The sequence below is a fragment of the Mauremys reevesii genome, linkage group 26, assembly GCF_016161935.1.
Source record: "Mauremys reevesii isolate NIE-2019 linkage group 26, ASM1616193v1, whole genome shotgun sequence".
NCBI lineage: Eukaryota > Metazoa > Chordata > Testudines > Geoemydidae > Mauremys > Mauremys reevesii.
The window spans coordinates 6,621,046-6,647,824 of NC_052648.1; the positions used below are offsets into that span (position 1 = coordinate 6,621,046).

At 39.4% G+C, this 26,779-nt stretch overlaps 1 protein-coding gene across 2 annotated transcripts; it reads right to left on the reverse strand.

Moving 5' to 3' along the window:
• Positions 1-26,657, reverse strand: LOC120391717 (scaffold attachment factor B1-like). 2 transcript variants are annotated; one of them, XM_039515738.1, is made up of 21 exons: positions 26,400-26,657; positions 25,379-25,466; positions 23,943-24,004; positions 23,656-23,862; positions 22,565-22,627; positions 21,401-21,428; positions 20,007-20,505; positions 19,559-19,605; positions 12,597-12,697; positions 10,478-10,627; positions 10,301-10,380; positions 8,718-8,857; positions 7,306-7,397; positions 6,907-7,013; positions 4,932-5,225; positions 3,579-3,716; positions 2,836-2,878; positions 2,114-2,235; positions 910-1,022; positions 720-771; positions 1-369 (listed from the first exon to the last, which is right to left on the reverse strand). In XM_039515738.1, the coding sequence occupies exons 1-21, from the start codon at positions 26,586-26,588 to the stop codon at positions 240-242; spliced, it is 2,745 nt and encodes a 914-aa protein (XP_039371672.1). In that variant the 5' UTR covers positions 26,589-26,657; the 3' UTR covers positions 1-239. The 2 variants fall into 2 exon arrangements, with proteins under 2 accessions (XP_039371672.1, XP_039371674.1); XM_039515740.1 differs by having other exon boundaries at positions 231-369; positions 692-771.
• Between the last annotated feature and the right edge of the window lie 122 nt (positions 26,658-26,779).

Here is a 26,779-nt window from a genome sequence, read left to right on the forward strand (position 1 = left end):
TTAACTGTAAACTGGTTTTATTTATGGAAAATGGAATGCTTCATCGACTAACATTTTAAATGGGGTATGAACAACACGTTACAAAAACAAAGGAGTTCACATTGTAGTGAGCTATATAATGTGGCAGCAGCTTAAAAAATTACACATTTATGGTAACCCATCAGTTACAGTTAATGATAACCCTGGGTAATAGAGAATTCACCTCTGTTGCCATCTCACATTAAAAAATTAAAACACATTCAGTAGCGACGGTTGAAACGGGGGTCATTGGGTCTGTTTGCTCTCTCCTGGCCTGCAAATCCTTCCCCTTGAATCCCTCCGCCATGCACCATCTGGCCTTGGTTGCCACTTTGCATGAAGCCTCCACGCCTACAAAGAGAGTCACACACTAAGTTTTTCCTTCAAAGAATTTAAGTTTTCACTGCAACTTTGATTATCAAATTGATACAATCGGTGCCATTTGCATTTCTTGTATAATTTTCGTTCAGTCAGATGCACCAGATAAAATCATGGGAGTATTTATGACTCTCTGTCATTATATCAATGACGAATCACAAACGTTCTTCAATTATTTTACTTTGCATAACTCCAAATAACTTTCTTTCTCTCACAAAAGATTGTGCTGAATAATTTAAACATGCGAAGGAATGACTGTTACAAAGGGAAGGGAACAGAAATAAATGGTACAAACCCCAATTATCCTTGATAAAGCTGCTTACCCTGACAGGCCTCCCCGATGTACTGCATGGCCTGGTCTGCCTCTACCACCACCTAGAATTAAAAAGAAAGAATTTTCAAGCATTCCCTTTATTATTCCTCCTATTCCAGTTTTGCTTTCTTTATGCTAATAATGCTCTGTGTTTACCAGTAGAAGTCTAGCAGCAATTGGCAATAAAGCAGTAAGTGTACCTTGCCATCTCTCATGATCCCGCCCCATCATTCCTCCATCTGCACTGCCCTGCCATGAACGATCTTTATGTCCCTCAAACTTTCGACCATGATCTCCCCAATCACGTCCATCTCTGGAAGGAAAGAGAGAAAGAAAAATCTTTAGGTATGTTTCTTACCAGTTTCATAGCATGCAGTGAAGCCAAATGTAACATCTCATTCATAAACATATTAGTATCATTTACCAAGATACAAGTTTACCAATCCTGAATTACAATGTTCAGCTGTTTAATCATATTTCAGTAATAAAGTTACTGAACAATCCATCTAACGTAACAAATGAGGAAATAGGATTTCCTTAATCCTATTTATGCAACAGGGTATATTTGATGCACAATGACTTCTCCGAGTATCCGGACTGGCCATTCTGATCAACCCAATAATCAAAATTCAATCCGAGAACAATGTATGTTGTCATGTTCTGCAGAGTGGCTATTCAGAAGAAACAGTATCTAATTTTAAAGTTAACAAAATGTTCAGCTTTGGACGCATTTTTACTGGGTTGTTTTCCTGAAGGGAGTTAAATGTTCTTCCAGGCTGGTCCCTGCCACTTCAACTGAAAATCAGATGCCAGAGGTAAAACCCCACGGTGGAACTGACAAATGTGGATAGACACAGAAGTAACAAACAGTAACTCTTAATATTGTGATAAAAGGAAGATTAATGGAGTTATTTCACTGAATACCTGTGAGTGCTTCCCATTATACAGTTGGAAAATCTCAATTCATGCTGAGACTGGCATGATGGTTAAACAAGAACTGTCTGGGATTCCAGGTTTGTCCCATATTGGGTTTTCCATTAAGATTCTGGCTTCTCTTCCATTTAACAGTCTCAAATTCAGTCCACTAGCTACAAGTTACTCCCTCTTCAAAGAATTTCAGGAGCACCAGGGTCATATTCAAATTTGATCCTTAGAAGAGGAAGCCTTACAAAAAGCTTAGCAACTCCTTACTACAGAGCTTCACAATGCCCAGGGGTGCTACATGTGTAAATCCACTGCACAGCCAGGAGAGAACAGACCCTCAGTGAAACTATTTGGAGAGAGGATTTACTCTGGTAAAACCGGTTCCCTACTATCACCCTTCAAAAAGTTCATTTGAAGTTTCAAAGAAGCATGACCATTGCAAGTGCTGGTGAAAGACTGCCCTCATTTCCACATACTAACCGAGACTGTGGAGGTATCCCTCTCCCTTCACTCATTCTTCTGTCAGATCCATAGCCACCCCAACTGTCCCGTGAGTCTCGTGAATGACGATCTGGTCCTCCATGGCGCTCATCTGCATAATGCTGAAAGGTGAAGGATACACATTGGAATGCTGTAATCTGATCCTCAATTTGGTAAGAGCTGGTCAATAGAATATTCCCAATTCAATAATCTATCCATCAGTACAGGGCACGTTACGATCGTAAGATTTCAGAAAGCCCATCTAGGAGTGTCACCACTAGAGCAAAAAATTCTCTCTAAACAACTTCAAAACTTTTTTGCTAATTCTATTTTGGTCTAGTTTAATCTGAAAGTTACTGTGTGGAATTAAATTCTTCCAATGACTTCCTTACTCACTTTTACCTCTATATTGTACCTTTGCATTTTCTATGCACCCTTTTGGTACACTTTACATACTGAGACACTCACTAGTTGTGTTTATAGTGCCAGAGGAATTACCTCTGATGTATTTATGTGCCAGTAAATAGAACAAGCGATCAGATTACTCAAGTGTTTTCATTTTTACCTATTTAAAAAAGAAATTAAATTTTATAATGCACAGGTTTTCCTTTCCTTATCTGCATCTCTCACACTAGTTCACTATAAATTAATCGGACATTCAGTATAGGAAATCAGTTTATAAAAATTAAACTACTCTAGGCCAGAATACACATACAACTCACCTGCCCATCGCGATCTCCCATCACTGTTCTTGATCCTTCTCTCCTGAAAAGGAGCAATTTGAATCAGAATCTTGCAATAACATTATTAAACTGTAACTTATACAAAGTATTTAGGGCTGTATTTTCACAGGTGCTGAGCACAGGTTTCTGCTGGAATTATAGATTCTCAATCTTTATAAAGTATCAAATTTCACATATGGAAACTGCGAAACATTCTGGACAGATTAAAAACCTAGTCAGTCTCAACATAAGAAGGTAAATAGAATATTCATTGTATAGAGACATTTATCTTGTCTACCTGTTAGTGTGAGCTTTTAAAACATTTGGCAACTTTCTGACTTGCAACACTGGGAATATATAAATATGAAAGAAACCAATTAGTCATGGGAAAAAAGTGCTGGGTGCTCACAATGCTGTTTCAGAGACTTTATGAGTCTTATTGCAATAAATTTTGCTTGTAATGCTATTTCCCACATTTTGAACACATTTGTTGGAAGCTTTTAGTTGATGACAGGGTACATTCAAACACCTTGTTTTGTAAGATTTTTTCTGGTTACACAGGTTTCACAAGTAAACCCCATAGACACTTAAAAACTTCAGCATGGAACAAGAATAGACAAGCTCTGAGGTCCTTTTTTAAAAAAACAAACAGTATTTATCAAACAAATAAGAGAAAAATGCCATACTAAATATACTATTGCCTTTACCTGATTTCAGGCAATGCAGGAAAACAAATCACTAACCTGTCCATAGAATGGTCTTGGTATCGGCCACGATCCCTGTGGTCATAATCATGGAAGCGATCTTGGCGGCTAAAATCAGAATGGTATCTGTCATCCATCGCCATTCGCTTTGCCTCTGGCCAGTAGGAGTCATCTCGCCTATAATAAAGTAGAGATTTAATACAATATTGTAGTCCAGATAGAATCATCTTTCTGTTTCGTTCTCTTCATATCTAGTCCCATTTAATTACTACTATTTTTTTTTTTTAATAAGCAGAATTGTTGACAGGATAAGATATTTTCTTACAGAAGAGGAAAGGTGACACATATGAGAAAGGAATACAGCAGAGCTAAGGCAGTACAAGTTGTGAGTTACAGTATGTGTACACAGAATTACAAAAATTATATGAATTACACCGTTAATCAGTTCCGTCCATGTTTCTTTGAATCTAAATTAAGGAAATACATTATTCCATTTCTATTCTGTGATATATCTGAACAGTTAATTATTTAGATTTGATTATTAAAATCTGATCTGCCAAAACAGTATCTTTGAGTTTCAGGAAAAAAGACTGCTTTGAGTTAACTTATATCAATCTTTACCTTATTGTGCATGTGCTGAAACAAGAGAAGAAATATTTTCTTCTATCTGCATTTGTTTTAAGTTTTTCTACAGTAATTTGTCCATCTGTCACAAGGCCTGTCTATATGAACTATTAGTGCAGGGCACGCTGGGATGTAAATCTACCTTGTACTAGCCTGCCATGCACTAACTGTGTAGACTATGATGCTGTGCACTAAAAGTTCCCTACTGTGCTCTGATCTACCCCTCTTCAGTACACCCAGAAACTTTTAGTGGGCAGTAGCAGGTTCCAGAGACAGTTGGTGCACGACAAGCTAGCATAAGGTAGCTTTACATCCCAGCATGCCACGCACAATCCCTCAGTCAACTTTTCCCTGAGGGCCTCATAAAACAGACAGCTTGAACTCCAGTCAAAATGAGATTCCTATCAGCAACAGAGGGAGAAAGATAGATTGAGGTAGGTTTTTTGAAATTACATGGATCTTCTAATCCACCTTTAGGGGAATTTACTATATTTTGAGTTTTCTCAATTCAGAGTGAACTGTTATAGGTAACTTTATGAAGAGTTTAATGTGTTTAAGAATGGTTACTGACTGAACTGTTGAATAGTGACAAGCACATTTTTGAATGTAATCTATTGGAGCATTTGACACAAAAGCCCATCAATGACTGTCCGCCTACCTAGTTCTCTCCATGGTTTGGTACTTCCAGAGAGAATCTAAGGACTGCTAGCTTTTCTACTTGCATCAACAAATGGGAAATCATTAACTCACTGTATTTGGAGTTTTTACCTCCCATCTATGTCATATGGTCTTCTCAATGCCGATCGCCGTTCCTGTTCATAGCGAAGTTGCTCGTGCTGACGACGCAGCTCCTCTCTCTCTCGCTGTATGCGATCCTGTTCTCGTCTCCTTTCATGTTCTATGTGCATCCGCTCTCTCTCCAGGCGCTCTCTTTCCATCCGCTCTCGCTCAAGGCGCTCTCGTTCAATTTGTAGGCGCTCTCGAGCTATCTCAAGTCTGTCTCTTTCTTCTCGTTCCCGTATGGTTTGCAAATGCTGCTGTCTCTCCCGACGCTCACGAGTGCTATATAAATAGCAAGGTAAAAGGCGTAAAGATTTACCCCTTCGATGCTGAAAATGAACTACAAAGCAAAAATAGGAACTGTAATAATCCTAGATTTGTGTTGGGGGTTCCCTCTAACCAGGCTACGGGGTATTCAGCACTGAGGATGGCTGCTCACCTGTAACTGGAGTTCAATTATATCACCGCCACAGAAGCATGCACATCCTCACAGATCTGAACATTAGGTGCGAGGTCAAGGGACCATGATCCTAAATGCCCTAAATTCATTCCTATTACTCAAAATATCATCCAAGGACTGAGAAGAAGCAGGAAAGGAGGGTGGGTTAGTGTGAATCTGCAAAGGCTAGGAACTCTACTTACAGGTGGATGAGTAATCTCTCTTCCCATCAAGAACTACCTTGGAATATCCACTGGTAAGAGGGTTGAAAACTGAATACAGAGTCTAATCTATTTAGATCTATGAACAGACACAGATTCTCTGGACTTGTTCAAAAAAAATACTAAAAACCATGTTGAAGTCTTATGAAAGGGTTTTTTTTTTGTTTTTTTTTAACCCTACCCAGATTTAGCTTTCTCTAGATAAGCTGTGAAATTTTGAAAAGGATGGGAAATGGATGCACTGATTAAGATGATGTAAAGATCAAGGAATTTAGAATGTGGACACAGAACTACCTTTATCCTTTTATAGAAGGGAGTATCAGAAATAAATAAGCATCTGCACTAGGTCCCTCTCTGAGCTGAAAGGACACAGAATGCAGCTTTGAGGGACAGTTGGTAAACCATCATTTATACAGAATCATAGGACTGGAAGGGACCTCAAGAGGTCATCTAGTCCAGTCCCCCGCACTCATGGAAGAACTAGGTATTATCTAGACCATTCCTGACGGGTGTTTGTCTAACCTGCTCTTAAAATATCTCTAATGATGGAGATTCCACAACCTCCCTAGGCAATTTATTTCAGTGCTTAACCACCCTGACCAGTTAGGAAGTTTTTCCTAATGTCCAACCTAAACCTCCCTTGCTGCAATTTAAGCCCAACTTTGCATACATGCGTAACCAGCTTTTTTAAAATTTCAATTTACTTGTAAACTTTGAATGGTCTGACAAGATTAGTTACCTAAAAAGGAGCTAAGATTCACACTGCCAGATGGAATGAGTCTGGATGGAAATCTGCCCCTGATTTCGAGACAGAATCGTCCTCTCAGGCATTTGCCTGAAAGCAATGAATTGGGTGGGATGGAATTGTTTTGGGGGATTTTCCTCTCTCTTGCCTGATAATGTGTGTGCCCGGAGCCAAGCAGCAGAATACTTAACATTAATTAAACCTATGTACAAAATGGAAAAGGCAGAGGATGACAATATGAGCTATGGTTTTCACATATAGCTCAAATTGTCACCTCTGACTTTTCCATTTTGTACATTTTTTCTGTTTTCACATATGTTCAGATCCAAAGAGGGTACATGAATAACCTCAACAATCAGTGCTTTGCAGTCTCCTTTTGGGCTTGTGGCCTCCTGATGCGTGACCTGACAGTGAGCATCTACATGGGCAATGCTTAACTGAATAAAATATACCAACGATAAAAGGACTATGTCCCCTTTAAATAGCTTTAGTGAGAAGTCAGTCACCAAAGTTCTAAAAAGAAAAAAAAATCTCAAACAACTTTGCCATTGAACTTACCGGCGTTGTTCTGCCTCTCTAATTTTTCGCTGTGCTTTGATTTTGTCGAATGGCACAATACCTTGTCTCTCTTTGCTCTCTGATTTGCGGTCCTGGCTCTTAAGGCTCTATAGTAAATATAAAAGTTGATGAAGGCTTACTGGAGTGCATGTCTAAGAACACAGTTATGATAAACGATCAAACAATACTCATAACATCCCTTCCTTTCACAAATGGTATGTCTGAGAGCTTAGTCTCTGCATGAATTTTTTTTAACATACTTATTCCTTTTATAAGTGCACACAAAACTCACAAAAGAAACATGTCTTAGCTTGAGTGCAGTGCTGGAGTTTTGGGATGTCAGCCATTTGAAAGCCATTTTACTAATGGAAATTTTGAACCCAGAAAAATTAAACTTACTCTCTCTTTTGATGTAGTTGAAGTTTTCACGCTAATAACAGGTTCTCCTTTGGATTTGTCCATTACTACTATCCTCTCTGCTCCCTTACTTCCTACACAAACCACAACAAAAGGAGATTACATAATATAATGGGAGCTTTGACTTTCAGTGGCATAAGTCCTCAAAACGGGAACATTTTTAACATTAACCTCTTTTCAAAATGCTGTTTCACAGAAGTGACTTCTGCAATTTGTACCCATAAAATAAAGTAACATTTTTAGTTTATCTTTGCTACATTACAAACTGAGTTACACCAGGGGCAGATCCCTTGTAAGACTTTTAGATGCTACTTGATATTAAAGAGATATCAAAGTTATCAAGTACATAGTGAATACATTTTTATACAACTGTTTCAATTTTTAAAACCAACAGATACTAAATATGAAATGCACTTGTCAGTATAACCTGAAACATTCAATAATGATTGTTATAACAAAAAGAAACAGAATTCATAAACCAAAAGTTTTATAATTTTGGCAGTTTCCAGCAGATTTCTACTGACAAGTTATGGTTAAGTTTTACTTACTGTTTAGTTTACTACTAAGTTATATTTGATTAAATTACCCACCCTGTGTGTTCACAAATATATCAGGCATGGCAACATAAGAGACGTTGAAATAGAAAAAACAAAATCCTATGTTTTCTCATTCTACCCAGCCTTTACTACATAACTAGGGTGATGTAAAAGTCCAGTGTGACATTTTGACTACACATCCTATTTCTAATCGCATTCACTTGAAGTATCCTAACATACATAGCAAATAGTGCTTGTTTCTAAGCTTCCCCCCTAAAAATGGACCTGATAGTCACAGTTACACAGCTACCTATATTATTATTTGGGTGGGAGGCAGGGAGGGATAGCTCAGTGGTTTGAGCATTGGCCTACTAAACCCAGGGTTGTGAGTTCAATCCTTGAGGGGGCCACTTAGGGATCTGGGGCAAAAATCAGTACTTGGTCCTACTAGTGAAGGCAGGGGGCTGGACTCAATGACCTTTCAAGGTCCCTTCCAGTTCTAGGAGATTGGTATATCTCCAATTATTATTTATTTATTTATTATTGTTTATTTATTAGCCTTGATGTCTATTTCACATGTGCATGTAATACTTCAATTTTTCAAATTACCAGTTCCACAAAGTCTTGACAGAACACCAGCAGCATTTCATCACCCAAAATTATGCACAATAACTCTGTTTAATATGACTAAAACATAGTCAGCTACAACAATTTTTTAAAAAGTACCATCCTACCTTCCATCTTACAATCCCAAAAGATTTTACAAAACATTTAAATCATTTGGTTTGGGAAGACACAATTGTAAGCATCCACATGAATCATGCCTAATACTCTATAACAAAACAGCAGTTAAATTACCTGATTTTGTAGTCTTCAGTTGATCTGATGACCCAGACTTCAGCTCATCTTTATCCTTCTCTTCTTTTTCATCTTTTCCTTCTGCTTTCTTAGCTTCATCTTGTTGGTCAGCCTTCTCATCCTTTTTAACACTGCCAGACCTATAGAAAATAAACTGATTTAAAACTGAAGGAAAAACCTCAACAACACATTGAAAAAGAATGAGAAGTCTGAGCTAAAGGCAGATTGATATAAATGTCCTTTTACATATAAGGCATTGGCTTAAGTCTCTGGAAGAGATGCACATTATGTTCAATGGCACTGATACTGAAAATGCTAATTCTGTTGGCATGAAGTGAAAAAGATCAGAAGTTTTGGCCTAGCATAAGATCAGGATAACTGAACTATACACAATAGGAAAACACACCCTATGGTGTGCATAATGCCAGAGAAGATACCTGAGAGAAAACATGACAACCAATGTCAAGCCTGGTAGGGTTTTTGTAACATGGCTGCTGAACCCAACAAAACTGACACTATACAGTGGGTGGGCAAACCTCTCATAAAATTAAGTTTCCAGAGGTGAGGGCTAAATTAAACAAAGCCAAAAACTAGTTATCAAACAGCATTTGACAAGAGAGTTCTGCTTCAAGAAAACATTTAAAGCAGAGGACTTAGCTGAACCCTCCTGGCTACTCTAAGTATTCCTAAAATGAAAAGCAGTGTGGCACTGATGAGTACAAATGGTGGAAACAGAATTTTGAACATCTGATCTCCAACTGTTGATTATCACAGTAGCACTACGTAGCCCTGTTCCATGAGAGAATCTCATGTGTAAAAAGCTCTAGTACAGGAACAGACTAATGAATGGATCAAAACTCTGGAGTGGCGCTCTTTATAGGTTTATGATATTGACATGTAGCAGGCTTTATTGCAGGCTGGCATAAGAAGATCTAGACATACCAAAAAGTCTATGACTGAGAAAACATGGGTCTTATATATGCCTAACCAGGCATGCAGTTGAAATATCTGCTCTTCACTCACTGTTAACTTTTATAATATTTGGTAATAAAGATCAGAAAGAACAGTCATTACGATAAAACATCAGAGAGCCAAAAAAACTGAACTGGAAAATGGAACTGAGAAATGCAACTGAGGTAGGGAGTAAGGTTCCAAGTGCATACCAGGGAAAGTTAACATTCAAGGAAAATTTCTGAGATTTCTCCACCCTCACCAATAATCAGGATACTTCAAAGTCTACACAGGAGAGTCAGGGTGGAGACCTTTTATGAAATTCAATCAGGGATTTAAGTTTTCAGTGTTTAACTCATTTTTACTGGTTCTTTTTTGCTACTTAAGCCTTATTAGTTCCTAGATAATCAGATACGGATTTGATTTGTGACTGCATACATTTGACCAGAAATGTGACAACAAAACACAAATACTGCTTCCATTCATATTCCTATTTTTGCATGCATCACTCCAGACCTCTTTGTGTATTCACCTTGCTCACTTCTTAACACAGCTTTGTTTTTCCAGACAAAGCAGAAAATACCCCAACATGATCAAACTATTTTTCAGATATGGAATCTATAGAATGATACCTCTCACTGACAACTGTCTCCTTCTTCACTTCACTCTCTTTTTTCTCCATAGGTTTTTTCCCAGCAGGTTCATTTTTTGCCTGAAATTATATTTGACAAACACCAGTTGAAACATTTCAGTAATTTAGGAATTCTTAGATGGGGTTATTCTATCTGTCGTTGAGAATTATAACTTACTTTTTCTACAGAAATTATTTTTCCATGTAACTCTGTTTTGTGAAGGTGTGTAATACATTTTGTTGCCTCCTCAGCCGTAGACATTGTAACAAACCCATAGCAGCGAGAACCAGGACTGCGAGCATTAGTCACCACTTTTGCACCAACCACCTTAAGGAGGACAATTATAGTGTCACTCTAACATAAGTACACAACACACATACACAGCCCATTTATAACCTTAAAATATTAGCTTCTTTCTCCCCCACCTCTTTTATCTACTATAACGCAGCCTATCATACCTGGAACATCTGTTTTTAAGGCCTGGTCTACACTAAGAAGGGGGGGTCGAACTAGGGTACGCAAATTCAGCTATGTGAATAGCGTAGCTGAATTCGAAGTACCCTAGTTCGAACTACTCACCCGTCCAGACGCCGTGGGATCGAAGTCCGCGGCTCCAAGGTCGACTCCGCCACCGCCGTTTGCAGTGGTGGAGTTCCGGAGTCGACCGGAGCGTGCGGGGAGTTCGAACTATCGCGTCTAGATTAGACGCGATAGTTCGAACTCCGAGAAGTCGAACTCTCCGTGTCGACCCGGCAGGTAAGTGTAGACTAGCCCTAAGTGACAAACAACTATGAAAACAATATCTTTTGGAAGCAAGCATTGTAACTGCAATGTTGCAAGAGTTTAACTGGTGAAAAGCAGACAATGTGAAATCTATTTATAAGAAATCCTCTAAAATCAATTAGCTCTTCTATGCATCACCACCATCATTCTGATGAATGGCAACAAGAAGAACAACCGTCAAGGGCAAGTGTAATTTCCACCCGTGTTGATACTAGTTCAACAATCTGCTAGGATAAGTCTTAATGTCAATATCAAAAATGTAACTTTTCAGTCATTGGTAGTTGTCCGCACAAAATACAAACTAATTTTAAATTTTTTCAAATACAATTCAGTTTGAGAGATGGGAAGCACTCACCAAAAATACGATTTAAAAAAGCCTACTTATATGCAATTTTCAAGTACGCTACAGAAGACAGGGAAGAAAATGTTGAAACAGCATGTATAGATACGTATTTCCATAAAAGCTCTTTTTTAAATGCAGATAAAGTCTTTACAGCACACTTTATACTGGGGGAATAAATCAGAAATTCACATGGGCTTCTCATTTTAAAGAGCAGCTGAAGGTGGAATATGCTTTTAACAAACACGTAATTTACTGCAGATGTACTTTTGCCTCTTGCAAGTTTAACTTTGTCCATAATTAATATTCCAAAGAAGAAAGTGGATTCTTTTGTTTGAATTACAGTCACTGCTGTCAGATTATTCAGGCAAATACAAAGACAGCTGTCGCCGGTATTCTGGATTCACATTTGTGTCATTTCTCTAGAATCATCTCCTCCCAGATCATCAGATAAAATTTTGGATTAAACTAAGCAAAATGAGTACACCTCATTTTAATAATGTAGTTTGACATAGTTAATTCTCTTGGCATCAAATGCAATAACCACATGCAATTCAAACAAATTCCCGGATGTACTGAACTTAACTCATCTGATTTAAATATAAGATCACAATATATTAAGTTTTTCTTTTTCTCAAGTTAAATTTGCAGAAAGCCATTGCCACCGCTTGCAGTGGGAACAGTATTTAAGCATTCTCATCATCTGACAATGTTGTTTTAAAGTACGCTACTGAACCTCTGAGAATATACTTAAGATATTCCCTCAAGTATGGGGAAAGTTAATTTTGGCACCCGTCATCTATTAAATCAGCCCTTCCAATTTTCCTCTTAACAGGGTTTACAGGATTTAATTCAGCACACCATTAACAGCAGCATACAAAACCTTTTTTCAGGTGTTAAAGCCATTAGCCTAAATTGATTCAAACTAGGATCTGGAGAGGAAAGGATATTTTTTGTATTGGGTGAGGGACAAAATACAAACGCTTAAATGATTTTGATTAGTACATCTTATTTGCTGTTGTGTGTGCACCAAGAATATTTTTGACAATTTACACTTCCAATTACCTGTACTTCATCTGTGGTACTGGTATTCCATTAAAATACTTTAAATAGCAAACACCAAGAGAAGAAATATTGTTAGCTAGTTTTGGGTAAAAGGATCAAAACCCTTACCTTTCCGTATTTGCTAAAAAGATTCTTCAAGTCTGTAGCTCTAGTAGTGGAGGCAAGTCCACTCACCCAAAAGTTTCTACCAGAACTGCTACTAGCACGACCTAATTCAAAAACAAAACTCATCATTTCACCATAATTAAAAAAAGCAATTCCAGTTCATATTCTTTAGTCACAGGTCAACTGAAATATAGTGTAAAATTTACCTTCACTGATTGACATTCTTGAAAATGATTAGTACCTTTAAGATCAAAGTATTTGCAGTTGTAACAAACTACAAGCTTTAACATGCATGATAAAAATATAGTACATTACCTTACAAACACTCAGACTGCACTAAATAGAATTGTTACTCACCTTAGATAACTGTGGCTCGTAAGAGATGTTTTTGTCCATGTGGATCCCACTTATGGCACAAATATTTCTCATGCTTGAGAGACTGGAATTTTTGACCAATCTAGACTCCTAAGTGCCTAAATCCCTTTTGAAAATGAGATTTAGGCTCATAAATTAGTTAGGTGTTGTGGTGCTGAGTGCAACAAAAACTAAATACCTTTAAAAATATGGGCCTACGTGTTTTAGGATTGAAAAAAATGGATTTTAGGTATTTCTAAAGGTAAAATTTTCAATCACTTAATCCAAGGTATAACGGCTGCTAAAGGTATGGGTTGAGCTCCATAGGTTGCAAGTGGCAGCCTTGCAGATTTGATATAGGAAAACCTCTTAGGCATCCTGAAAAGGGTGTCTCACTTTGTGTGAGCCTTGATGCCCAACGGAGGGGGCTTATCTACTCATGGGTAACAAACTGCAATGCAGAGTGACCCACTTGGATCCATCCACATAAGCATAGCCCTGAAAAACAGGTTCTACTAGCTGTTGAAATGCTTTACTGGCTTCCACTTGAGCTGTATTCTGCACACAGATCCTCCAGCTGTCAACTCTGCCTTGCAAAATCCCTATACAGGTGCGGGTCCACTCTGCTCTGATTATCTGCTGATGTGCTGTCAATGCATTAAACTGGGCTTGGGAGAGTTTTCAGCCACCTATGAAATGTCCTTGCTGCCCTTGCTTTTTATCAATCCTAGTGCCACTCGCTTACCAATTTCCTTGGGCTTCTGAGTGGTCAAATGTCCTCCTTAACTGGGTGGAGCAGATCTTGATCTAGCTATCTGTAATTGAACCAACAGTTGCTCAGTTTGGAGATATTTCTCTTTCAGTCTCTTAGAACTGCTCTGATATTCCTTTAGTTCCTTCACTAAATGCAGGCTAGCTTTACTAAAGCCCTTCTCTTCTCTTGTCAAAGTTCTCTTTTCCGAATCAGGTTCTCACTGCCAACAAGAGTTGTGCACTGGAAATGTTTCTCTGTCGACCAGCTGGACTAATACTCTTGTTATCCTCAGTGTGGTTAGCAATGATTTGTGCCAACAACCTGGTCTTGTATACAAGAATATAATTCTGCATATTTCTCTCCACCTCAAGAATTTTTTGGACTAATGCATGTAATCTGCTCAGGTACACAGGCTGTTCTCCAGTATGTTGATCAGTTTCAGAAACTGAGGCTTAAGCTCTGACGCTCTCTACTCTTCCATATGCCTTTTCAAGACTCTTAAAAACAGTCTCCAGCACGTGCCTGGGTATCAGCTACTATGGCTATCCTCACTGCTGGGGTCAATGCATCTCAGTGATATTCCCTCTCTTTATCTTGTCAGAGATTTCATCACCTTCCATAAATTCTCTGGTTTGAGCTTGCCAGGAGGATAATCAACCCCTCCACTGAGTCTGGGTGACCTGTCCGAAAAACTTTACATCTGTCATTCTTTGTCTCACTGGCAGATTTCAAAACCTGCTCTTGTAAACAAGACAAAGATTTACAGCAGGAACAGATGCTTCCACTGAATGACTACCTGTTAACCTTCTAGTTTGTCAGTCACATGTGTAAATAGCCTGTCTGTCAATATCAGATCCTCCGTCAGAATATTAAGGATCTCCATGCTCATTGTGCTGAGAATCTGTGAGCAGTTCTAGTGGATACAAGTAGCACAACCCTATGGTGAATAGATATCACAACCCATTTCTTCACTAATCTGTGTATTTCACAGTCTCTCCCCCTCTGTGTATTACGGAGGCGAGAAATGGACATTCACAAAGCATATAAAACTGTTCTCCTTCAAAGCTCTGTATATCAATTACCTGACCATATGCCCACGTATCACCCCGCCCTACTGCTTCTGTACTATCAGTATGAGACACATCACTGATGAGAATGGGTCTGTAGGAATTCAGCCCAAATGTCTGCAAGTATCCATAGTTCTAGACAACAGACTCAATACAGTACATGCACACACATATACTACCACTCTAATCTCTTCGACTGAATGATACCGATTGTCTCAGAAAGAGAAATCAGTTAAAACTGTGGAAGTCTCAAGTCCAATTTTTGGCACTATTTGTGTAACAGGAAGGGGGCAGATGAAGAAATATTACATACAACTATTACACTCCCCTTTTTCCTGCTCCTCAGCTTAACGTTTTTCTGAAGCACAAGCCAGAGTTCTCTCTTTATGCATTATGCAGTTAAACCTCATGGCTATTGTATGGAGAACCCTGAACAGCTGTTAACTGTTCCCAGTCAGCTTCAAAGAGAGTACTAGACAATTTCTTAGTACACCGATTTAAGACACAAAAATATCGTAAATAGTATTTGGAATACGTATGAATATTTTTAAATAAAGCCTTTTAGAATGTAATAGAAACATTGGTAGATTTACAAACTGTCCCATTTTGTTGCTGTTATATGTATTTAAATATAAGGTTTCAACATAACATTTGCATTTCTATACTTTAGCACGCACATATAAACAAAACCCCATTGATTCTATTTCAGAGGATTTTTCAGTCTTTATAGTGTGGCCCTAATATGTACATCATCACCTGGATTCTTCAGAGCTTGAGAAGAATGGAAAAGAATAGCGATATTGCCAAACACACCATAGCCTTGTCAGCAAACAAAAATCTGGGAATCCTTACAGCTAGAAGGATTCCAGCCCCTGGATTAACAGTTCCTGGTCTCAGTTGTTGGTGAAATAGAAATCTGAAGACTATAACCAAAGTGGTAGAGGTACTGGGATCAACATTTAAAATATCTATTCTCTGCATTTCTCTGAAGCGCTCACTCTATAGGGTACTATCTTTTCCCCCACAAACCCAGCTGAGTCAGGTAAGAATTTACAAACCTTTACCTCATTGAGCTCTGCTCTGTTCTCTCTCAGACAAAACTCCTTTTTAAGCTCCACCTCCAACCCTCACCTAAACCGTGATTGGCACAGCTCTCAACTAGTGAATGTGTGGGACCTGAACAACTGCTCGCCCTAAATGAACGCTACTCCTGCTGCTTCAGACCATGTCTATTAATGCCCCATGTGCTTCTGGATGTCCTGGGTCCTTCCACCAGACCATGGGTCTCAAAGTTTCGAAGGAAAGACTCTCGGAAGGATCCTGGGCTGGTATTTGCTCTGAGGAAAAAAAGTAGTTGATGTTCTTGCTGGCAATGGGGTATGTCATGAGAGGCTTGAGAATGGAGTCCTTCAGCAACTACTAGTGGTTGGCTGAATACTGAATGTTGAGGCAATTATGCCAAATTGTTTGTTCCTGGTAGTTATCCTGTAAAGATGGCACTAATTCCACAGCTTGATTGTCTCCTGACAAAGAGAGGATGAGTTGGCATCCTCCTGCCTATTGATATAAAATATTACTTTACCGAGGTGTTGCTGTACTGTGGTTTTTTCATGAGCATCAGAAAAGCTCTTTACAGTTAGTCAAATTGCCTCGAGTTTCAGCACATTGATATGGAGTAAGGATTCTTCCCAGGACAACATGCTTTGCATTTGCAGGTAGTTTAAATGGACCAGAAATCTGCTATGGAGACATTTGTAATCTTTGTTGCTGTGGGAGGAGAGGTGCAGGAATGGTATCTCTTCTTTGCAGCTCAACTAGGGATAGGTCCACCAGTCCAAGGAAACCACTATACGAGTTGGAAACACAGGGCAAATATTTGTATTTGGTGGGTTGGTAAACAAGACTTCAGCCAGCCTCGAAGGTGAAGACTTGCAAGAAGTGTCACAGAGATTCATAGATACAAGAGTGCACAAGGCTATGTAACGTAACAGTTTAAGAGATTCTTGCTGTTGTTGCAGGGCTTCTCTGAGGATGAAGATCAGAGACATAATAGCCTCAAATCTGTCTTGAGGGAGGTATTCCTTTGCTGTAAGAAAAGCCCCTATAAAATATTATGGGCTGGGTTGGCCAACCTCAATTTAGAGGATCCAGAAAGGCCGAACAAAGGGTTTTGCTGACCCTGTCTCAATATTAGTAAGGAGACATAGCACAGAGTCCCTACTTACAAAGGCATAAGAATGGCCATACTAGGTCAGATCAAAGGTCCATCTAGCCCAGTATCCTGCTTTCCAACAATGGCCAATGCCAGGTCCTCCAGAGGGAATGAATAGAACAGGTAATCCTGTCGCCCATTCCCAGCTTCTGGCAAACAGAGGTTAGGGACATCATCCCTACCCATCCTGGCTAATAGCAATTGATGGACATATCCCCTGTGAACTTATCTAGTTCTTTTTTGAACCCAGTCATAGACTTGGTCTTCACACATCCTCTGGCAAGGAGTTCCACAGGTCAACTGTGCGCTGTGTGAAAAAATACCTCCTTTTGTTTGTTTTAAACCTGCTGCCTATTAATTTCATTTGGGGACCCCTAATCCTTGTGTTATGAGAAGTAGTAAACAAGACTTCCTTATCTACTTTCTCTACACCAGTCATGATTTTATAGACCTCAATCACATCCCCTCTCTTAGTCGTCTCGTTTTCAAGCTGAAAAGTCCAGTCTTATTAATCTCTCCTCATAGGGAAGCCGTTTCATACCCTAATAATTTTTGTTGCCCATTTCTGAACCTTTTCCAATTCCAATACATCTTTTTTGAGATGGGGCGACCACATCCGCGCACAGTATTCAAGATGTGGGCGTACCATGGACTTATATGGAGGCAATATGATATTTTTTCGTCTTATTATCTATCCCTTTCCTAATGATTCCCAACAGTCTGTTCGCTTTTTGACTGCTGCTGCACATTGAGTGGATGTTTTCAGACAACTATCCACAATGACTCCAAGATCTCTTTCCTGAGTGGTAACAGCTAATTTAGACCCCATCATTTTATACGTATAGTTGGGATTACGTTTTTCCAATATGCATTTCTTAACATTAAACTTCATCTGCCATTTTGTTGCCCAGTCATTCAGTTTTGTGAGATCTTTTTGTAGCTCTTCGCAGTCTGTTTGGGACTTAACTATCTTGAGCAGTTTTGTATCATCTGCAAATTTTGCCACCTCACTGTTTACCCCTTTTTCCAGATCATTTATGAATACGTTGAATAGGACTGGTCCCAGTACAGAGCCCTGGGGGACACCACTATTTACCTCTCTCCATTCTGAAAACTGACCATTTATTCCTATCCTTTGTTTCCTATCTTTTAACCAGTTATCAGTCCATGAGAGGACCTTCCTCTCTAATCCCATGACAGCTTACTTTACGTTTTTTGGTGAGGGACCTAAGGCACTGAAGAGGAGGAATCTCTGGGAGTCAAAGTCTCTTTTCGGAGTCAGAAGAACGTCTTTCCAAACCCAATGCTCCCTATATGAATTGTTCAAGAAGGTAAAAATATCTACAGAGTGATGAGTTCTGGTGGAAAAAGATCAGCATATGGTCCAGAATGTGGCCTTCATAAAAACAGATAATACATTAAGAGTGTCTATCCAATAATGGAATAAGTCCATTTGGCTCAATGTCAGCATTTAGGCTCAGCCACTAGGTGAAGAGGTGCCAAGTAGGAGTCAGAAGGAGGAAGAAAAATTAAAGAAAATGAATAAGACTGCCAAAAGGGCAGAAAAGTGTCCTTAAATACTTACAGCAATTACTAATATTTACAAAACCGATTTGATGAAAGGGTGCCAGCAGCCAGGCACTGCCAAGTTCTGTTTTATTGCTGGAGTGGTCAGAGCTAACAGAGAGGCAGTTGGATCCGTACTGCCCTACATACCCTTGACCAGGGGAGGTGACACAGAGGAATAAGGACATGCACAGGCAATGGGGCGCAACTGACACTCCTGGGTGAATGATTTCACTTGCATATGGTGTGTACATGTCCCATAAGTGGGATCCACAAAGACAGATTCCATGAAGAAACAAGAGAGACAGCCTTTGAAGATTGACATGCAAGTGTATAGCTACTGCAATTTAGATTTATATGCAATTATTTGAATCCTTATTTTAGAAAAAAACAGAAGATTATATATAAATATAGGAAACAAATTTATCAAACTGAGAATTATGAAAGGCTCTTCACCCAATGGGGTGTCCATAAGCACCTTCACTGGTCTGAAGGATGTATCTGCCACATATTAAAGGTTTTCTTTGAAGTCACTGTTATAATTTGTGGGATATAGTCACCTGATATCTATAGACAATGATTAGAACAATAAGCTTTCCATGGTGTACACTAAGTATTTTTAAACAATGGTTACATAATACAGATAGAAAGACTTAAACAAATCTTGCAATCATTTAAATAAAGGTAATAAAAGGTAATAATTGGAGATATACCAATCTCCTAGAACTGGAAGGGACCTCGAAAGGTCATCGAGTCCAGCCCCCTGCCTTCACTAGCAGGACCAATTTTTGCCCCAGATCCCTAAGTGGCCCCCTCAAGGATTGAACTCACAACCCTGGGTTTAGCAGGCCAATGCTCAAACCACTGAGCTATCCCTCCCTCCTCAATAATTGAAATCAGCAGAAGTGCTGTTATATACATTTACAATAACCTACTCTGCAAAAAAGAAAGAAATTATGCAAGTTTTACCAAATGAGTCCTAGGATGAAGATTATTTTCCTTTATAACATACCTTTCTCATCTTTTGACACTGTCTTTGTATCTCTGTCCTCCTCAGGGCTAAAGACAAAAATTAATGTTAATCAATAAGGAAACAAAAAGGAAAATTAACTCTAAAATATGGTATTAAAATACCTACCAGAAACTAGTTGAGAAACAAAAGACACCTTTGCAAACTTGTATTAAGAAAGCTGACATGAAATAAGGGAAGTCAGATTCTTAAACTTACGTCTGGCAGAAGATAAAAATAAGAATTTAATAAAACAACCTTTGAAGGTTGAGGAAAGGAAGGAAAATCAAACCATCAGTTAAAAATTGCACAAGAAGAAATAAAAGATTCTTTAGGAATAGACTACAATTTCATCAGTCTTGCTGGCCAATTGAAGGAAACAGCTTATTTGCATCACTTAATGACCAATAAAAAAAGATAGCATCTGGTCTAAAACTGAGAAAAAACAAACCTCTTTTTCTGATCACCGCCCTCATTGGTAGAGGACTCTTTAGTAGCAGATGATTCTTCAGAATTAGCTTTGTCTTCTGTTTTCTTGGCATCTTCTTTACTATCTTTGGTTTCAGGACCTGCATCTTTATCCGCTGTTTCCCCACTAGAGACTTCCAGACCTTGTGATGGTTTGCTACTCTGATCACTTATGTTTTCTACTACTAAAGATTCAGAGTCCATTTTCTCTTCATCTATTGTCTGTTCACTTGTCTCCCCTTTTGCTACAACTAAATGCTTTGCTTCCTTCCTTGAAAGATCTTGTGCTGACTTGCTGTCCAAATCTAAAGCATCTTCCTCCGACTGACTGGCAGCAAGAGCGTCCTCTTCCTCTGCTAGCTTTGTGCCTGCCACGGCGTTACTTGCTTCTTGTGCATATGGCTGCTCCACTTCGGAAATGTCTTCTTTAAGTGGTTCAGATTTACAAGTTTCCCCCAAAATGTCGAGTATTTTCTCATTTTCTACGGATTTAACAGGAATAGAATGGCACAAGATTTAATCACCAGGGAAATAAAGCAATCACAAATGTGGAACTGGCATGGTTGCCACACTAACACCAAGAGAAGTTCTAAGCTACACAGAGATTGGAAAACCCTAATGTACACAATATTAAAGTTCTAAACTATTTGCAGCCTAACAAATTATATTAAGCCCAAATGTTATAGGGAAGAAAATGCCCCCACAGATTTAACAAAAACCTTCTGGCTGGTCCTTGACATTCTTCATGAAATTGTTCAGTTCTGGTTCTTCTCAATTTAACTTCCACAATCCAAGATGCTTAACTGAATGTATCAATGCACTGAAAGTTCAATTTTCTAATTTCTGTGAAATTCTTTTAGCAGACACTCCAACATGAAAACTGGGACATCTTCTGATGGTGCATGAGTATATTTTCAGTCCAGAAAGTGAATAGAATCTGTATGGAATTTCCATGAAGAAACTGTCTTCTTTCTTCTGCATCCAGTTACTAATTTTTAAATTTTAGGTCCCTACAATGGCTTTATACTGCCTTTTCTGCTCCACTAGTTAAAGAATTAAGATACTCTGATATCACAAGATCTGTTTTACATGTAGAATCTTTAGCTTTTAAACTGAAATTGACTTTTCTAGATCCATTTATGTAGTTTAGGAGGCTTTTAAATAACCACTTTATGTCAGTGAAAATATTTAAATGACAGACATTAGTTCACAGATCTGGGGATATGATTGGGTTTCCAATCTCTATGACCCTTGCATGATCTGGATTGTCCACCATAGGAATAATGCAAACTATAACATTGCATTTTTTGTTAAAATAACTAGTGTTTTTAAAAGGGTTAGTTGAAAAGATGGGATTACATTGTTCTTTAATAGTACCTGGCTCCAAGGGTGATTCCTCGATTTTCTGTAAGGAAAAAAATAAAACATTGCAAACACTTTTATAAAGCTAATAAACTGAGTCTAAATTACAAGCAAGGATAGAATTTTAGACTATTTGAAGTTACACTAATTCAGATACTGTATTTAAAACTGGCTCATCTAGAACCATTTCAAATAACTGTTCATATAAATGTGTATTTGCTTAAACAAAATCACAAAAATCAAAACTACCTGAGTTCAGCTACATTTGTTGTGTGTCTTTCTAGCTAACTCAGGCTATGTCTACACTATTGACCTTACAGTGGCACAGCTGTGCCGCTGTAAGGTCTGCCGCGTAGCCACTCTATGCCAGCATGAGATAGCTCTCCTTCTGGCATAATTAAACCATTCCTAACGAGCAGCGGTAGTCATTTTGGCAGGAGATCATCTACTGCGGACACAGTGCTGTCCACACTGGCGCTTTTGTCCATGAAACTTTTGTTGGTCAGAGGTGTGTGTGTGTGTGTTTTTTTTTCATACCCCCAACCGACAAAAATTTTACCCACAAAAGTGCTAGCGTAGACAAAGCCTCGGAACACTAAAAGCATTAGAAAGATCATTTTTGTCTAACATGCCAAAAATAATAAATATGGAGAAAACATATTGCACATTTGTACTAACCATTATAATTCACAATGATGAAAAAGGAAATGAAGTGAACTGAACATCAGATTATGTAATGTTAGCATTAATGTGGTATTTTTTTGTTTCCTCTCTAAAAGAAAGGAAATCAAAACATGTATAGTAGGGGGTATTTAAGTTATATTGGTGCCTACACAAAAGGAAGTTAAGCTTTCCAAACTAAAACCACTTTTATTTACAACTCAAATAGTAGAAGATGATGATTTCTCAAAGCGGGCAGCAAACACTGGCAGATACGCTCAATCAGTTTATAGATATGAGTAAAGGTAGTGTCCAGACTCCAAAATAAGTAGGCACTACCCTGCTGAGACGCGACTGTAATTATGACTTTACTAAGCATCACAACATCTATACAAATTCATAATATGAACTACAATTAGAGTAAAAGAGTTGAGTTCAGTTTTATTATGTTGAGATTAACTGGCAATTTTCTATGTAGGATTGAAAATAACCTGCAGTAGAGCTAAAATTTCAATTTACCTTCATGATATTTAAATCTGATGAGGCAGCATCTAAGTTGTTTCCAATTTCCTCACAGTCTTCCTGAAAGATTGAATGGAAAATATTTCACTCCTTACAAAAGATTAACTACAGCTTTACAGATAAAAACCTAAATAAAATATTGGAAGGTAGGAGAAACAACACTACTTTATCTGACTTTCCCAGGGAGATAGCATTGGTATAAATATTTACCAATAGTCAGAGGAATTTTTGCTCCCAAACCCCAAAATGCTACCCAAGAATGCTGAAAAATGTCAGGATAATTTTTCTAACAATTTAATGAAATTATTAATCAGCAAACATCAGTTTGCAATGGTCTTGTGCACTTAAAAAAAGCTCCTGATCTGAAGAGAAAAACTGTTAATTTGTTTGATAGCTTTAAACTTTGTTATGTCTCATTGCCTTGCTTCTCCTGTTTCTAAAGGGAAAAAAGTAATCTAAATTAGTTAACACAGGACTCATACTCTGGGTTTTTGGAGACAAAGCATGTCCTACAAGTAACATTCTTGGATCCGGCTGAGAGATGAAGAATAAGACACATCCCTCAAAGCTCCGCTATATAATTTAGAGCAGTTTTAACTAGAATACCCAAGGTTTTGCCTTCCAGATTAAGGAGCCAGCACTGTAATGGCAGAACTTAAGACGTAATAGTAATGTTAGTACAAAACTGGCATTCCCAAAATAGAGAAACATAACATTAGGGGAGCCTTGAAGTGAGCAAAGTATTTAAAATTCTGTGTCAGCCGAGTGAAAATATACTGTACAATAATGCATATTTGGGTCTCTCACAAGGCTCTCAGACATACCAAGGTGCAATTTAAAAGAATGCGAATGCAGAATTAGGGCAAAACAGAATATGAAAAGATTTAAAACCTAAATATTTTTAACAAGGACATTATTTACACAGAGGGTGTGGAAGAAATGAAAAAAGTTCGACCTCCAAATTATTTCCATTAAGTGGAACACTAGCATGCAATAAATAAATTTTGATTCCTGACATTTAAGCGAGGCATATCATCTACAATTTTCAGAAATTAAACATATGAAAAGTCATATCTCCAGTTACCTACCTCATTTTCTGTAAGTTGGTCTGGAAGTTCTTTCATTTCTGCATCAATATTGTCTTTACTATCAGATAGCGAGTCAAGAATATTATCAGCATTGTAATCATCTCCACAGTCTACTGCACTGCCATTATCTATTTCAGCTTCATCTAATACACTAATATCCATCATGTCAATATCCTGCAAGTTATCCAAACTTGCTTCAATATCCTCCTGTAAAAAGAATAGAATAGTTGTATATTCATTGTGGCTTGAAAGCAACACTCTTTAATCTTCATCATGGTTTCACATACCTGTTCATCTCTAGAGTTTTCCTCCAGTCCGTTGTCTTCAATGCCTTCTTCTGGTTTTCGCCCTGAAAACAGCATTATTCAAAGGATTAAGAGCAATATGTTTTTCAGAATACACACCCTCTTTGCTAAATTAGCTATTCAACCTTGAGTTCGTTCCAAAAAATTAATCATTCAGACCCCGATTCTGGGGCTGCAGATAATCTGGGCTGTATTTACCACTGCAATGTCATTAAATGGCATCAACTTGAACAAGTGTAGTGTGTGTCTAGTGCCTGGTTCTACACCTAAAACTTAGGTCGACCTAGCTATGTCACTTGGGGCTGTGAAATCTTTCACACCCTGAACTCTGTAGTTAGGCTGACCTAACCCCCAAGGTAGACATGGCCAGGTAAACCTAGCAACCATCTCTCAGAGAGGTGGATCAGCACCAACAGAAAAAAAGGAAGCATCTACACTATGTGCTGCTGCAGCATCACAGCTACGTTGCAGTAGTAGCTGCAGTGTAGTCATACCCCAGGTGACTATTTAGATTTCCCTACATCATTCTCTCATTGCTATACACCTCAATAAAAGGGGATATAAAGATGCATTTTAAAAAAAGAAATCTTAAAAAAATTATAATGAACAGAATCATAATATGTCGCTTTCTATATTTATGTCCTGCTCATCTCAAAAATAGATGAGTCAATTATCAGTTTGTAATTTAGATCCCAATATTGCAAGCAGGTCCAAGATATCACTTTACGGGATCAAGGTCTTTGATTTTAAGGTCTTCAAGACATGGATCATGTTTAGCTATGTCTGTGACTAGACAAACTTATGATGATATAAATGTTAAATAGTCAATTTCACTTTCTGGTTCTCAGCTACTACCATAATGGATATACAGGCAAGTGGCCCAATATAAACTCAAAAGTGACAACTTGAAATCTAATCAAATTTTAAAAATGAGCTACAAGCAATTTCAGAAAATGCAAGCCAATTTGTGAAGTTTTGCAACCACATAGTTTAATTATTAGTAAACTAACTCCTTTCAGGAAAGGAGGGATTTCTTTCTAAAACACAAACTCTGCTAAGGGGGCTTTCCGCGCAGCTGTCTCTCCTATGCCTGGCACAATCCTGAATTCATTGTCATGAGTACTAAAAATACATTTGCAATTTAAGACCATGTCCACTTTATGGTTGAAGGTGTACTAACACAGGTATATTTGAACTTCATAATACATTTTTAAGTTGTCTTCATTGGTCAAGGAAACAATGCTACGCTTAAACATGTAATAAGTTGTTGATAGCATGATTTCAGCTGTACATTAACAGAAACTGGAATGAAAGACAGACAATTACATGTAATCTTAGAGAAAACTAACAAAAGAAAGAAAAGCAAGACTATGTAGACACAAGTTACTTGTGAACCAGGAGTGTCAACTGTTTTGTACCTTTGCTAGTTCTCTTTGGTGTTCTTTTATTGCTAACTTCTGAAGCCACTGGCATTTCATCAGGGTCTCCCCCTTCTTCCTCAATGGCCTATTAGAAACAGAGAAAGTCATTTCTGTTTTAGTGAGTTTTCAAGAGCCTGTTTCCATTTCCCCAATATCATCTCATGTATAGGGGAATCAGATATCAGCCATCAGTAAACAGCTCGGAGTGAGGAGGATCTATATCAAGGTGCATTGCTACAATTTCCCAGAAAAATCAGAATACAGTCAGCAGCAGGACATTTATTCTCTAAATGACAGCATCAGAGCTAAAGGCTTGGCAGGTTACTTAGTCTGTAAGTTTTTGGGGGCAGGGACCAGCTCTTTATGGGTTTGGACAGAACCTAACGCATGTGCCACTGGAATACAAATGCATAGCAACATTTCCTCGCCCAGGGATGACAGCAGCACAATAGCCCCAAGGGGCTCAGTGAAGGCGCACTTGGGGGAGAGGGAGAGCTAGAGCCCCCAGAGAAGAGAGTGGGTTGAGAGGAGGGGTGGGGGGCTAGAGCCCCCAGAGAAGGGGATGGGCTGAGAGGAGGGTGGTCCGGGGGGGGGTAGCGGCCCCAGAGAAGGGGTGGTCCGGGGGTAGCGGCCCCAGAGAAGGGGTGGTCCGGGGGTAGCGGCCCCAGAGAAGGGGGTGGTCCGGGGGGGGGTAGCGGCCCCAGAGAAGGGGGTGGGTTGAGAGGAGGGGGCGCTAGAGGCCCCCACAAGGGCATCCGCACCAGGGGCTGTGATGGGGCAGGCACTGGTCCTGCGAGCGGAACGAGGGGCCTGGGTGGACGCGCCCTAGAGGCCCAGCTCCGCGGGGAGCAGCTGAACAGCTCGTACCGGGCTTGGGTCAGCGCCATTTTCCCTCCCGGGGAGAGCGCTCCGCCGGGCCCGGGACGCGCATGCGTCCAACGAGCCTGAGCGCGGGGACAAAGGAGCCGGACGGAGGGTTCCCGTTCGCCCCCTCCCCCACCCCAGCCTCGCCCCTCACCTTCCTGAGCCGCTCCATCAGGACGCTCTTGTTGCCGCCGCTGTCCAGGTTGCGGCGCTTGAGCTCGGCCCGCAGGTCGATCACCCGCAGCTCGCTCAGCCGCCGGGTCTCGGGCTCCGAGCCGGAGGGAACCGCCCCGCCCAGGAGCGCAGACTCCCCCAGCCCGGCCGCTGACTGACTCTCCGCCATGACGACGCCGCGGCTGCTCCGGCTCTCACGCGCGCGGGACGAGGCAGGGTAAAGCAGCAAGAGCCGCGATCGCCAGCACAAAATGGTGGCGAGGCCGAAACGCACTGGGGGGAGAGCGGGCGCGGCGCGCAGGCGCAGTAAGGAGGGAGAAAGGGTATGCGCAGGCGCACGAGTTTCAAGACAGAAGGGCG

Bases quoted from the DNA above. Each gene is read 5' to 3' on its own strand.
- LOC120391717 (XM_039515738.1), bottom strand. From the start codon at position 26,588: ATGGCGGAGAGTCAGTCAGCGGCCGGGCTGGGGGAGTCTGCGCTCCTG. The intron at 24,005-25,378 runs GTACAAAACAGT...TGCTGTTTTCAG, and splicing joins ACCAAAGAGAACTAGCAAAG to GGCGAAAACCAGAAGAAGGC. The intron at 2,879-3,578 runs GTTAGTGATTTG...GCTCCTTTTCAG, and splicing joins CAAGACCATTCTATGGACAG to GAGAGAAGGATCAAGAACAG.